Genomic DNA, 13,949 nt, shown 5'->3' with positions numbered 1-13,949 from the left:
CAGGGGTGGTGGCTTACTTTGCCTGTTCCCCCAGGCCGGACCGAGGGCTGCGATGGGGGGCTACCTTCACCTCACACAGTAAGTAGCTCCCTTGAACAGACACTCTCTTTCGCACACTCTGATGCCCAACACCGACAGCAAATTCAACGCGACACAGGGAAAGATGCACCAGGATCAATGTGGAATTCATGCTACATCTGTCTATCTACATGGACCGCGCCCCCAACGCGTTGCGATGCGGCCGAAACGAGCACACCGACTGGACACTACGCGGCAAAGCTGCGCAAACCCGAAGCGAGCTTACCGACCTCCGAGATGTGGGTGATCTTGCAAAGCGTGCCCTTGAACTCGGGAAGGTAGCGAGCCCCCGTCAGCGGATCCGAGACCGAGCCAGCGCCTGCAGCCGTGATGAGACGGTGCGAGGCGGCGCAAATGACAAACGTCTGCTCGAGAGGATCGTAGCCGGGCACGTCGACCGCATCGCGCGGGCTGCGCTCCGCCAACGAGATGATCTGCTGTGCCTTTTGGGCCACGGCGGGAGCGGGGGAAAGGTCCATCAGACGCTTGGCAAAGCTGGCCGCCATGGCATAGTTGTTGACTTTGCGAGCCTCGGTCATGGCGCTGCGCAGCGCCAATGTCTGATGCTGCGGCTGGAGCTGGGTGCGCGTAAACAACGCAGCAAGCTCAAGGTTGCGTGCCACATTGTCCGGCTCGGCGACGACAAGCTTACGACGGCCAAGCTCGATGGAGATACCCAGGATATACTCTCGGCAGAGCACGACCAAGTCCTGGATCTCGGTGGCTTCGGCTTCCGTAGCAGCCGGCGTCAGCACGAGCTGGTGCAGCAGGCGACGGAAGATGGTCTCGGCTTCGGCAAGCTTGTTGGCGCTGACGGCGCGGTAGCCTTCTTGCAAGTCGCCCGAGGCCAGCAGCTTGACGGAACGAGGCGACGCCGGGTGCGCCTTGGTCACCTTGCCATCGCTCTCCTCGTTGTTGCGTCGCAGATGCACCTCGATGGGACCCGCACTCGGCGCAGCAGGTAGGAAGCTGCGCGAGGCCAAGTACGACGAGAGGAACAATGCCTTGAGAGGCGCAAAATCGACAATGCCCGCTTGCCGCGAAAGCAACGTCATGGCTGTTTCGAACGATCCTGCTGCGGCATGGTCGGCAGCGACTGGCGAGTTGCGCAGCCAGTGTTCGGCCTCGGAACTGCCAGCGCCCAGTCCTTCGAGCGGCTTCTCTTCGAGGGGCGCCACGACGGCCGCCTCGTCCTCGGGCAGTGCGACCTCTTCCCCGGCCAGGTCCCACGCTTCTTCCGCTTCGCCAAAGTCCTCGGGCTCGGCGTCGAAACCCTCGTGGTCCTCGTCTTCCGATTCCTCCAAGGCCTCGCCGTCGAGCCACGACTCAATGTCGTGCGTCTTGGCGCCGTTGAGAGCGTTGTCCTTGAAGATGGGGCCACCGTTGTTGCCGGCTACAAGAGCACGGTCAAAGTAGCTCTGCTCGCTGCTCAAGATGGGCCAGTTGTGGAGGTGTGCCTGCGAGACAGCTGTGGGAGGAACCAGCTTGGAGGTGCCCTCGCCCAAGTCGAGTTGACGGTCCACCTCTGCCGCTTCGTTCTCCATGCCGGCCTGCGAAGCAATGGCAGCAGCGCGGTCGTCAAGCCCGTTGGACTTGGCTGCAGCGTAGGCCAGCGCAGGCAGGCCAACATCGGAGAGCACACTGCTGCGCGCTTCAGCATTGCCGAGGTAAAGCGCATTGTGGAAGCGGCTGAGGTGGTCGCCTCGCTTGTCGGCGATAACCGACATCTTGGCGAGCTTATCCGTGTTGCCCGTAATCAGGTAAAGGAAGCTGAGCTTGTCAAAGCTCTTGGTTCGCTGATAGGAACGCTCGACGATCTTGTGGTTGCCCTGACGGAGCGCGGCGGTGGCGAGTCGGTCCCATACCTCGTCGACGTTGAGCGACTCGGCAGTCTCCAAAGCAACATCGAGGTTGCCACACTCGATGGCGAGGTCGAAGCGCGTGCTCTTGTCTTGAACGAAATGAAGCGCAATCTCTGGGTAGCCCTTCTTCTGGAGGAAGGCAATGATGGCCTGGCCGACCAGGTTGCTGTTCTTGATGATGGTGAGAACGTCATCGTACTTGCCCTGCACAAGGGCCAGCTTGAAGCGGAACTCGGTGGGGTCGATGTTGATGTTTTGAGGACGAGCGAGACGGTCGAGGCACGAGACGGTCTTGCCCTTGACACGGGTGAGGTAGACGGGCTGCTCGAGCGTCTTGATGATCCCGTTGTCGCCTTGAGGCAAAGCGTACTTGATGTGGTTGAGCGTGCTGTAGAGGAGCACGCCGCTCTCGTCCCAAGCGGCACTCTTGATGCGGATGGTCTCGTGGATGAGGTTGCTCGTTGCGAACGACTTGTCGGCGAGCGTGATGGTGTGCTTGCTGAGCAGCGCCACCATGCTGCCGTCGACACTCCATACGACATACTTGACGGGCGGGCTGGTGAGCTCGGCGAGCGTCTTTTGCTGCTGAATGTCGTAGAGAATGACACCGGTGGAGGTGCTGAGGATGAGGCTGGCGGTGCCGCCAAAGAAGATCTCGTTGGTGGGCTGAGGAGGCGTGATGGTCTTGGTGACGGCGTTATTAAGGTCGCGGATCTCGATGGTCTGGGCTGTCTTGTCGAGCACGGCGAAGCGGTTGCGGGCGACAAAGATGGCGCTGGAGCCCTGACCGCGCTTGCCGACGCTCGAGGATTCGGCGAGATCGCCACCGGCTTCACGCGGCAGAGGAGCGACGTCAAAAGTGCCCTGGTCTGCGTTGACCGAGGTGACGATGACGGAGCGTTCTGCCGGGTTGAAGCTGAGCGTGCGTGGGGGCACGTATTGATTACCGAGGCGCTTGACACTGAGCAGAGCATGGTCGGCGCCCGTGGCGTAATCGAGCGAGCGGACCTGCTTGTCACGGATGTAGTAGAGCGTGTTTTGGTGGACGGAGAAAGCGGGTCGTTCACGCTCGAGCTTGAAAACGATGAGACCGTTGTCGTGCCCGGCGGCGAAGAGGTTGAGCGTAGGGTGGGCGGTCAGCACCCAGAAGCGGTCGCTCTCTCGGCGGAAGGTCTGAACGGCGGTTCGCTTGCCCATGTCCCAGACACGGATGGTCTTGTCCTCGGCGTCCGAGATGATGAGCTCGTGGCGCGGGTGGAAGAGTGCGCACGAGACGTTGTTGAAATGGCCGCGGCATGTGTCAACCTCCCAGGCTTTTGTATCTGACATCCTCCACAGCTTGATCTGGCGATCGTCGCCGGCCGAGACGATGAGAGGTAAAGTGGGATGGAACGAGGCCCAGTTGACACCCCGGTCGTGGCCTTCGAGCACATACTTGACCATGGCGTCCGTGTTGCCAAAGAGATCGGCCTGGCCGCTGTTGGCGCGGGCAATCTGCTCCTCGATGCTCATGGGCTGGGCCGAGGTGTTCTTCTTACGCAGGCCGCTGATGTCCCACACGCGGACGGTCTGGTCCATGGAAGCCGAGACGATGAGGTCCTCCTTGGGGTGGAACTGTGCACACATGACGTAGTGGTTGTGGCCGGTGAGGATGGCGATGCAGGTGCGACTCTGCCAGTTCCAGATGCGGATGGTCTGATCATCGGAGGCACTGAGGATCCAAGGGTGCTCGTGGTGGAAGAAGACGGTGCGGACATAGTCGAGATGGCCGTTGAGAGTGAAGAGACACTTGCGTGTCTTGTGGTTCCACACTTTGATTTTGTAGTCATCACCACCACTGACAAGGAGAGGTTGGGAGGGGTGGAAACAAATGCCACGAACGGGGCCATCGTGCTCCTCGAGGCGGTCATAGATGGTGCCGGTCTGGTAGTTCCACAGCTGAATTGAGCCGTTGTGGAGAGACGAGGCCAAGAGTGGAAGGCGTGGGTGGAAGGCGATGCCCTTGACGCGATTCGACTTGGACTCGAACTTAGTGAGCATCTGCATGACGAACGAGATGCGGGCTCGAAGGAGTCGAGCGGCTCAGAAAGAAGGAAAGAGGCTGCAGTGCGTTGTGTAGGACTCGAGTCCAGAACAGCCGGGCCAGGAGCGTGAATTGCAAAGCGGCTGTCCGAGGTCGAATGCTGCGCCAATCACCTTGCACTGTTTTTGAGAGACAGGATAGGCGATGGCCAAGGACGAGGAAGGATGAAAGGGGGAAGATGGAAGATGGAGGAGGGAAGAGAGGCGAAAGTGTCCATCTTGGCAAGTCAACGCACGGGGATGCGATGCGAGAAGAGTCCCCAGAGAAGCCAGCCTCACGGACCGGCACTAGCTGGTTGGCACGTCCTGAAATTGCAGACGTGGCTCACTTGCTGTTCAGCTGGCTGGGCTCTGATCCAGTCTTTCTCCAGAATGGCCTGTGCTTGGCGTGTCTGTCTCTCGCTCTGCTTTGTCTTCTTCCTACCGTGCGACTTGGTGCTCTCCTCAATTCTCGTGTATTTTCGAAAAGAATCTCGCGCGTTTCTGATCGAGCCATTTTTGTATTCTCCACCAGGAAGAGGTTAAAATTCAGTCTCCAAACAAGTGTTACTTTTCTCTCTCTCTCTCTCTCTCTCTCTCTCTCTCCTTTTCCCTTTTTTTAACGCAAGATTGTGAGTGTGAGATCGAAGCTGCGAACTCTCACGTGATGGCGGCTGTGCGCGTATGCATTTCGGTGTTGCTCTGTCGGCTCTGCCAGGTTTCAAGGCTGCAGCAGTTGAGTGACACTGAGCGTCCTTGCTCGCCATCTCCACTTTCTGCTCTCGATCCCTACATTACTGCCATACCTATCACAGGTACTCGCATCTCGTCGACGGTCAAGCTTGGAAGGCACGATACAGGATATCTGATACCGTGCAGCAACTCTCGAACCTCGCCGTTATGAGCTCGTTATAGGATCATTTTGGATCTATGCGACGGCCTCAGTCAACGACGATACGGCGAGGATAGGACCATGTCGCAACAGCAGCAATGCAACCCTCGAGGCAGAAGTGCGCGGCGTGGAGCAGCCCGATGCAGCCACTCATCTCGTCTGGATGTCCCTCTGCTCGATTTAGGCTCAAGTATGGCCTTGCAGCTGGCCCACGAACGCAACGGCCTCTTGTTGACTCGAGCTCACACCAGCACCTCAGACGATCGTGCCCGTATCCTGCGCATACTGCACGACGAAAACGCCGACCTCAGCAAGGCGCAAGCGTGCGGGCATTGCACCCAACTCACCGCAAGGCTCACCGAGTCGCTGCTACATCACCTACTCTTTGCCAAGGGACAGCTACCCGAACCTGTCAGCCTGTTGCGAAAGAAGAAAGAGAAGACTTTCTCTGCCATTTCAACCTCGACACAGCGTCGCTCGCACAGCAGCTCTAGTCACGCTAGGAGGGAAGACAAGATGCTTCGCAAGCTGGACCAGCTCCGGCGAAACCTCGAGAATGCTGCCACGCAGATAGCCACCTTGGCTGACAACAACGGAGAAGGGCCGTCTAGTCATCCGTACACGGCACCATGGCGGTCGATGACCGCAAAGGACCTTCGCTTGCTGGTCGTCATGGGGGCCAGCGCCACAATGCCGCGTGAAGTCTTTGTTCTCGATCTGATCCAGTCGGTCGGCAGATGCAGTGTGCCGGACGCTGCGAGTCAAGGCCTCAACGACGATTTGTGCCCTGTAGATGGTGTCCATGCAGGTTGCAGCATGCAAGAGACAGATGTGCATCTCGAAGAGCTCCTGTCCGAAGCCTCGGACCTGCAGCGCGACGCAGCGAGAACAAAGACGAGCGCCAACTGGGAACGCAAGCTGGTTCGGCTGCTTGTCAGTGACGAAAGGCTAGAGGCCTTCTTGGGATCGCCGCTTGCGCCTACCAAAACGCACCTCTTTCTCAGTGCGCCGGTCTCGTTTCGCTGTCCTGGATGGTCAGCTCGCCACCATCTCGACTTTGACCTGGATGTTCTCTGCGAGTCTCGGTCGCACGAGACGGACGGGCTGGAGCATGCTACCGGCTCTACAGACACCAGCCTGTCCTCTCTGCCGCCCGGCAGCGCTTCTTCGCGCAAGAGGGCGCCTCCGAGTCCGTTGCAAGCACAGGATCGGAGGTGGCACAAGGCAGCATGCGAGTCTTCATCGTCGATAGCAAGCTCCTGGCCCGAAGATAGTGCGTCCGAACAGCTTGGCGAATCGAGTATCAGCTCGGTCTCGGATGATAGTCGGCCTCCGTCGGCAGCGGACCAGCCTTGGCACACAGGCAGCAACAAAGCAGCCGCCGCTGAAGGTTGGCTCGCGGCATGCAGCTCACCACATTCAAGCCATCTGTATTCGCCCAGCTACGGAGCGCACAGTATCGAGACGAGCCGCACGGGATCGTCGCTCGGATCATCGACCGTTTATGGTCACAATTCGATCGATGCAGTGACTAGCTCGCCTCGAGACTTTGCATTGAGCTACGACGATACGTCCGAGGTGCGGGACCATGACAATGATCTCATGGACGACAGCGGCTTAAAAGTCACAGCAGCCTCAGCATCGACTGCACCAAGTCGTGACAGCAGTTTGGGCGTTCGACGTCGCTCTCGCGAGCCAAAAGCTGGAGGCCTACTGAGCCGCAACCTGCTGCGAGCCAAGCAAGGCCGACAGAACTCGTACGCAGGATCTGACTCGAGTTCGGTGCGCTCCGTCGCCTCGTCGCTCAAGCGTGCGCCTCGGTGTGCCGGATTGCGGGTCGATTTCACAGATCCAGAACAGGCAGCTGACGTCGATGCTGCTGCCATGGAACAGCCGATGATGGAGCGCTGCTGGTTCCAATGCGAAGCTGTGCTCGAAGGTTTCCGATGATCGACACCGCCGACCCGCAACTTGTTCGAGCCGCTTGTATCAAACGTGACATGTATCAACTTATAGCACTTCCAGTACCATTCCAAGGCCCGATGCGTTCGAAACCGAAGACATAGGGAGTGACGGCCCTTCAGCTCGGCCAGGTGAGCACCAAGACTCTTCAGTTGTTCAGGGTGAATAGTAACGGCCGACGCAACCTGCAAAAGCAAGCTGAGCTCGTAAGTCTAACAAACCAGCAGCGCGAGACGATTGGCTACCTGGATCCACCCAACTCCTAGACGCTGGCTGCCGACGGCAGCGAAGCAGCTGCGCGGTCAGGAAGCGTTCCTTTTTTTTGGCCAAGGGGTGCGACATGAGCTGGTTTTGTTGCGCCGTCGTTCTGCCCGTCGAAGTTGAACGCTCTCTCACTCATTTGCTTGTACAGATCGACGCAATGCGCTGCAGCTGGAAATTGAATCTGCAGGAATGCCAAGCCTGGCTAGACACCAAAATCCGCGCGTAACACAGGGGTTGAAGGAAATTAGACACCTATAGCAACGCGAGCCGGCTGACCCTGACGATCTTGTGGCTTTGGAGATGAATTACAAGTTTTGAAACCAATTTCAGACATTATTAAAAATAATACAAACCCAAATGCAGAACACCACACGGCGGCTGGATTCTCGCCGAAGGAGCGGCCCGCGGGCACGGCGCCCGTTCCAGACGGCGGCTTCAGCAAGAGCAACAACAATAACCGAATTTCTAGTCGCGCCGATGCAGAATCCAGCCAGCTCTCTCCTCGGCAGTGCTTTTCCCCCCTTTCCCTCCCCTTTCCCTCCCCTTTCCCTCCCCTTTCTCAGCCTCTCGAATCGAATTTCAATACAAAAAATCGACCTGTCTCGCTGTTCCGTGGGTGAGGAGAGCGTGTGGGCGTGTTATTTTCTTTACGGCCAGCACGGCTGTGTCGCCGTGTACGGTGGCCGCTGTGTGCCCTGTGCTGTGCAAGCTGAGCAACGGCCTAATGAAATCTCACTGAGGGCCACGGGAGCCAAGTGGGGCGCGAGCGTGTGTATCTTCATTGATGCTGCTTTGCAGCTTAGCCGGCAAGTCCATCGATCCGCGTGTGTCGCTTTCGGCCCGCAAGCTTCTGCTCTCCTACCATCATCCTCGTCCACCTTCACCGTTCTCCTATCCTTACCATCATCCTCTATCACGATACCCTCTGATTTGCGACGGCAGTCATCCTCTGATTCTGAGGACTTGCCCGTTCGACGACTCAATTCTCTGCATCCGTTCTGCGTTGATCGAACATTTCAGCACAAAGCAGGCGTCAGCGGCAACACTATCCTCGGACCACAACGCGGCTCGCGACTTCTTGGACCAGCAAGGCCTTTCATACAAAACCATGTTCAGATTGGCATCATCAATACTCGCCGCTGCGACGTTGTTCGCCAGCGTCTCAGCGCAAACACAATATGGCATTGGTATGCCAAACAACGTCACCTCGTTGGCGGGGACATGGAGTACAGGCTCAGGGCATGTTCTCACTGGCCTCAACTTCTATGACCCGGTCAACAACTCGTTCATCTACCCCGCCACCGCAGGACAGTCGTACAGTTTTACCGACGACGGCTACTGGGAGCAGGCGCTGTACATCTACAACACCAACCCGGGCAAACCTAACTGCGTCTCGGCGCAACTCATCTGGCAACACGGCACATACCTTCTCAACAGCAACAACACGCTCACGCTCAATGTCTTCAAAGGCGACGGCCGTCAGCAGGTTTCGGATCGCTGTGCGGAAAACTCGAACTATATCCAGTCGTACAACCAAGTCGAAAATATGAACGGATTCGAGATCCACCTCGACACACATTTCAACTCTCCTGTATACTCTCTCCAGGTAAGCCTCATTCTATCCTCGCTCTTTCCCCTCATCTCGTCCTTGGTGTCCAGCAGGATGTACTGACGCTTATTCATCTTCTTATCCACCCGTATCCGACAACGAACCCTTGTCGTCTGCTTCTTCTTCCTCGATTTCGGACCAAACAAGCTATATGAGTTTGATGGAACGCTCAAGCCACTCATGTTCCAGCGCTTTAACCCCCCTCAGATGCTGCCGACGCAACCGTTGCACGAGGAGATCATCGGAGAGCTCAATTCTTCATAGGGTCGTGTACGCCGTACTTCTACTCTCGAAACTCGACGCAGAACCTCTTGCGATGCGTTTTCGTGCGTGGCCACGTCGCTTTCTCCAATTGCAGGCATGCGCTTGCGAAAGCATCAAGATCCAGCTGCGATCGAGTGTGCAACTCTTCTGCTCATCTCATACGCTCATTTTTGTCGTTCCCTTGCATTTCTCGGACAATAATTCTACCCCTTTTCGCATTCTCTGTTCAACGCAGTGGGAGCCAAAGACCATTTTCCAGCCAATGGGTCTAGCTCGCTAGGTGAGCTGGAACAGCCAGCGGGTGTTGTACATGGCTGCTTGTGCGACTGTTTCGATCGAAACGTCCTTGACACTGGCGACGGTGGCAGCGACGAGACCGATGATGCACGGCTCGTTGCGCCCCTTGACCATAGAATTGAGGTTCCACTTTTCCTTTTTCACCGACGCCGGCTGGTAGAGGATGTGCAAGGCGGGGTTGGATTGCTTGAAGGTCTGGATATGCGAGTGTGAGGCGTGGGTTGAGCGAGGATCGCACCAAGGTGCATCGGTCTCGAGCATGAGTCTGGAGAGCGGAATGTGTTGGAGCACTCTGAGATTCTCCTCCGTTTTGAGCGAGCAGCCATTGATGCCGATGAACAGGCCTAAATCGAGCAGCTCCTTGACTTCCTCGACGGTTCCTGTGAAGCTGTGAACCACGCCTACTCGTTTTGATTTGACGTCGTCCTTGTGCTGCTCTCTGTGGTTGGCCGAGAGTGCAGCGTGAATGTCGTCGATGTGTGGCTGGATAATGTCGACAAAATCACGATGTGCTGCTCTGGAATGCAAGAACAACGGCAACTGGACCTCTGCTGCCAGCTTGAGCTGAGTGGCAAAGTGCCTCTTCTGCACATCGGCGGGCGAAAAGTGCAGCCTGTCATAGTCCAGCCCGCACTCGCCTACCGCTACCACTTTGGCGCCCTCCTTTTGCGACGACGAAACAATTAGCTCCTTGATCTTTTGCAGATACACATCTGCACCCTCCTCGTGCGCCTCCATCTCGGAAGTCCGGGTCGGGTGACAACCGGCGGTAGAATAGAATCCATCGTACGCTCGTGCGAGCGCCAACGCTTCGTGGGATTCTGCCAGATTACCACCGGTGAGGATCTGAGCCACGACGCCTGCTTTTACAGCGCGAGATCGTACCACATCGAAGTCGTCCTGGTGCGCTTGCTTGCCGTGATAGGAACCGCGAAAGACCGGGTCGGTGAGGTTGACGCCAATGTCGATGTATTGCGGTATGGATGTCATGGTGCGCAGGCGTTGCTGGATTGCGGTCGTCCGTGAGATAGAGAGGGTGCGTGACGCTGTCTGGAATGGCAGGATGGCTCGTAGCATGTACTGTAAACTGTTGATGGAGCGTGCAATGATGGGATAGCATATGAAGTCGGATTTCGTTGAGAAGAACAGACAGAATCTGGAAAGCCGTCTCCTCCACACCAACACCTGGACCCGGACTTCCAATTTGTTGCTTTATGACGGTCTAACAAAATAAACATAAGTTGTCGGACGAGAGGCCGAGGCCAGACTCCCTGGTCCACGTTCCGATGTATGGGAAGGCCAAGGAAGAGGTGCAGCCACTCGCGCACACACAATTTCGGGCGCTTGCCGCATCCGATCAGACATTCGATTCTCTTCGCTTTGGCCTTCTGCAGGCTGCTGTTCCAAGCATTGATGCCATCTCGGCGTGGCGTTCACTGTATTCAATCCAGCGCGCTGCTCTCCAGTACGCCAATGGGGATCATCATTCTCACTCTCCATCGGGGCTAGCCTTGAGGTGTGCTGTTGGTTCAGAGGGACGCGGGTCGAAGCCTTCGTTTTCGCTTTTGGAAAGATCAACAATTTTTATTGATTCGGACTTGGCTCCGTGACAAGAAGAAATGGGGTTCTCTAGATGGCTCTTGACATCGGATGTGCACCGCCGCAAAAAGCTGCGCTGGACCAGCCGTTGGAAGCCGATGATGCAAAGAGGAAGCCAACATGACTGTTGAAGAGAAGTGCTGCAGCGTGCGCTTTGTGTTGGCGTCTTTGTTGGCTTTCAGGTCCCGCTGATTTGCTTCCTCACTCGTCCGCGAGCTCAGCTGCGTTCCGCCTATTTCTTCCGGTTCCGTGCGCGGCTCAGCCAGCCACAGCACAGAGTTGCTTCTCGTTCCCCCCTGAACCCTTTCTCCTCACCCTTCATCCACCTTGCCTTTCCTCCGCTTTCCTCTTTCATTTCGATTCTCGGCATCTCCTCTTGTTGCTTTCGGTTGCTCGATCAGGTCGACCACCACATCTCGGGCCCCACAGCTCGCACATTTCGAGCACCGGCTCTTGTTCATTGAACCTCGTGTTGGTTCGCACTCAACATCGGCTCAGCGCCACCAAGAACTCATCGAGTGCATCGCTTTACTCATCACATCATGGCCGCTTCTAGCTCCTCGTTCCTCGCCGCAAAGAGCTTGGCCTGGGCCAGCGGCTCCCTCGCTGCTGCTGGTCGAGCTAGGCCCGCACTGCGCCCTTCGAACCAGGTCGATGTTCTTCAGATCTTCGTGCCCGGCCTGAGACCTCCCGCTTCAGGATTCTCGACGGCCATCACAAAGCACTACCACCAAAGACGCAAGGTCGAAGAGACGCAGGCGCTGGTTCGGCGCAGGTTCGTCCGCTACCAGTCGACAGAGACACAACAGCGCTCGACCACCTCGTCTTCCTCCAACAACCACTCCTACCCGCCTCCTGGCACATTAGCCAAAGATGCCAATGCTGGCGCTTCTTCGAGCTACCAGGGCCAGTCAGCCGGTGCTCCTCCCAAGGCACCCACGGCCACCGTTAGCCCGCTTCCTGCCTCGTCCGACACGGCAGCCGAGCTTGGCTCACCCGCCAACCAGACCGCTGCCTCCCAGACCATGCTCGCGGAGCAAAAGGAGAAGGAAAAGGCACTAGAAGCTCAAAAGCCCAAAGGTCCACTCGCCACACGCGTCTGGGCCAAGGTCAAGGAGGAGGCGCTCCACTACTGGCATGGCTCTAAATTGCTCGCCAAAGAAGTCAAGATCTCGTGGCGTCTCCTCCGAAGACTCATGCTTGGCTACAGCTTGACACGTAGGGAAAAGCGTCAGCTCAAGCGCACGTTTGCCGACCTTTTGCGTCTGATCCCCTTTATCCCCTTCATCGTTGTCCCTGCCGGCGAACTCTTGCTGCCCGTAGCCATCAAGATTTTCCCCAACATGCTTCCAAGCACGTTTGAGAGCAAGTTCTCCGTCGAGGAGAAGCGCAGAGGTCTCATCAAAGTGCGTCTAGAGATGGCAAAATTCTTGCAAGAGACGATCAAGGAAGGTGGTCTGCAGGCAACCGACAAGGTCAAGACCTCGGAAGAGTTCAAGGAGTTCTTCCGCAAGGTGCGCTCCACCGGCGAGTCGCCTAGCAATGAGGACATCATCAAGGTGGCACAGCTGTTTGAGAACGATCTCACCCTCGACAATCTCACGCGTCCTCAGCTGGTCAGTGTCTGCCGCTACATGCAGATCCACGCGTTTGGTACCGACAATTACCTGCGCTACCAGATTCGACACAAGCTCAACCGCATCCGCCAGGACGATATCGTGATTGGTCATGAGGGGGTGGACAACTTGTCACAGGCCGAGCTGGTCAGCGCGTGCCAGAACCGAGGCATTCAGACCACCAACCTTTCGGAGGATCGACTGCGCCAGGAGCTGCAGCAGTGGATCGACCTGCACGTTCGCAACAAGATCAGCGGTACGCTGCTCGTGCTGAGCAAAGCCTTCAACTACGTTGCTGCCGGCGACAACGACAGCAATGCCCAGTCGCATCTGCGCAGTCTTGAACTGACGCTGAGCAGCTTGCCCGACAACCTCGTCAACGAGGCCGAGCTCAGCGTCAACAGCGAAGGCGCCACCAACAAGCAGCGTCTCGAAGTGCTCCAGCAGCAAGAGGAGCTTATTGAGGATGAGGCCGAGCAGGAGCAGGAGGAAGCGGCTGCGCGCGAGGCGGACAAGGAGCGACGTAACGCTGAAAAGGCGAGACTGGCGCAGGAGGAGGAAGAGGCGCGATCTCTGTTGCCCAAGAAGGAGACCGATCCTGCTCTAGAGGATGCGCGGATGACCAACGAGCAGCTTACCGAATTGGGAGAGGCGCTCAGCATTCTCAGTGCAAAGTCGTCGGTGCTCAAGGAGAGAGAGGAGCTGCGACAGCTGATTCAGGAGGTCAGCACTTCCGAGGGAGCCCCGGAGGACGGGGCCCCTGCCGCTCCCGCCGCCGCTTCTACCTCCGGCGAGTCTTTGTCCTCTTCTGCTGACGCTGAAAAGTCCGAGTCGAGCTCGTCATCGAGTGCGTCTTCGACACGCAGCAGCATGAGCAAGCGCATCAAGTCGATGCTCGAAAAGATCGACAACCAGCTCGAGGAGTACGACCGCGACGTGGGTTCGCGCATGCATCTCATCGAGGCCTCGCACACGGGCAAGATCTCGGTCGACGACTTGGAACAGGCGCTGCGACTCATCAAGCACAAGCCAGAGGACGAAGTGATCGAGAAGATCGTCGACAAGCTCGATGTGGATCACGACGGCTTGGTGCCGTTGGACGATGTGTTGGAGCTGGCGAGGGCCGAGACTGGGTTGGGTATCTTGAGGGATGAGGGGGTCAAGGAGATCCAGGCGCAGGGAAAGGAGATCAGGAAGGGCGACCAGCTCAAGCCTAAGAAGAGTGATATCGTTGAAGAATGAGGAGTGCGCTCGTTCAAGGTTGTTGGGTGTCTCGGTATAATCACTCACCACTTTTGTATTTTCTCGCTCATTTTGCATTTCAGTCGTTTGCCAAAGATGGGAGGGTTAAGATTTTGCGGAGAAGGTTGTCGGTGTGATGATGGATGATGGTGCGTGCGTGAGATGGGATTGAACACCAGCTTTGCAGAGAGCGGAGAATGGAG

General features: G+C 57.3%; 5 protein-coding genes across 5 annotated transcripts; 3 read left to right on the top strand and 2 right to left on the bottom strand.

The window, feature by feature from the left end:
* Nucleotides 1-266: 266 nt before the first annotated feature.
* On the bottom strand, nucleotides 267-3,986 carry EX895_001621 (uncharacterized protein; the record flags this gene model as incomplete). The annotated part of the gene is made up of 1 exon (XM_029882220.1): nucleotides 267-3,986. The coding sequence occupies one exon, from the start codon at nucleotides 3,984-3,986 to the stop codon at nucleotides 267-269; it is 3,720 nt and encodes a 1,239-aa protein (XP_029741075.1).
* A 1,099-nt stretch (nucleotides 3,987-5,085) lies between these two features.
* On the top strand, nucleotides 5,086-6,843 carry EX895_001620 (uncharacterized protein; the record flags this gene model as incomplete). The annotated part of the gene is made up of 1 exon (XM_029882219.1): nucleotides 5,086-6,843. The coding sequence occupies one exon, from the start codon at nucleotides 5,086-5,088 to the stop codon at nucleotides 6,841-6,843; it is 1,758 nt and encodes a 585-aa protein (XP_029741074.1).
* A 1,384-nt stretch (nucleotides 6,844-8,227) lies between these two features.
* Nucleotides 8,228-8,992, top strand: EX895_001619 (uncharacterized protein; the record flags this gene model as incomplete). The annotated part of the gene is made up of 2 exons (XM_029882218.1): nucleotides 8,228-8,725; nucleotides 8,876-8,992. The coding sequence occupies 2 exons, from the start codon at nucleotides 8,228-8,230 to the stop codon at nucleotides 8,990-8,992; spliced, it is 615 nt and encodes a 204-aa protein (XP_029741073.1).
* Nucleotides 8,993-9,268: 276 nt separating this feature from the next.
* EX895_001618 (uncharacterized protein) lies at nucleotides 9,269-10,279 on the bottom strand (the record flags this gene model as incomplete). Its single annotated transcript, XM_029882217.1, has 1 exon — nucleotides 9,269-10,279. The coding sequence occupies one exon, from the start codon at nucleotides 10,277-10,279 to the stop codon at nucleotides 9,269-9,271; it is 1,011 nt and encodes a 336-aa protein (XP_029741072.1).
* A 1,151-nt stretch (nucleotides 10,280-11,430) lies between these two features.
* EX895_001617 (uncharacterized protein) lies at nucleotides 11,431-13,746 on the top strand (the record flags this gene model as incomplete). Its single annotated transcript, XM_029882216.1, has 1 exon — nucleotides 11,431-13,746. The coding sequence occupies one exon, from the start codon at nucleotides 11,431-11,433 to the stop codon at nucleotides 13,744-13,746; it is 2,316 nt and encodes a 771-aa protein (XP_029741071.1).
* Between the last annotated feature and the right edge of the window lie 203 nt (nucleotides 13,747-13,949).

This window comes from Sporisorium graminicola, chromosome SGRAM_12, assembly GCF_005498985.1.
Source record: "Sporisorium graminicola strain CBS 10092 chromosome SGRAM_12, whole genome shotgun sequence".
NCBI classification, from domain to species: domain Eukaryota; kingdom Fungi; phylum Basidiomycota; class Ustilaginomycetes; order Ustilaginales; family Ustilaginaceae; genus Sporisorium; species Sporisorium graminicola.
The sequence above is the reverse complement of the archived record's forward strand: the minus strand, read 5'-3'. Positions and strand labels throughout refer to the sequence as shown.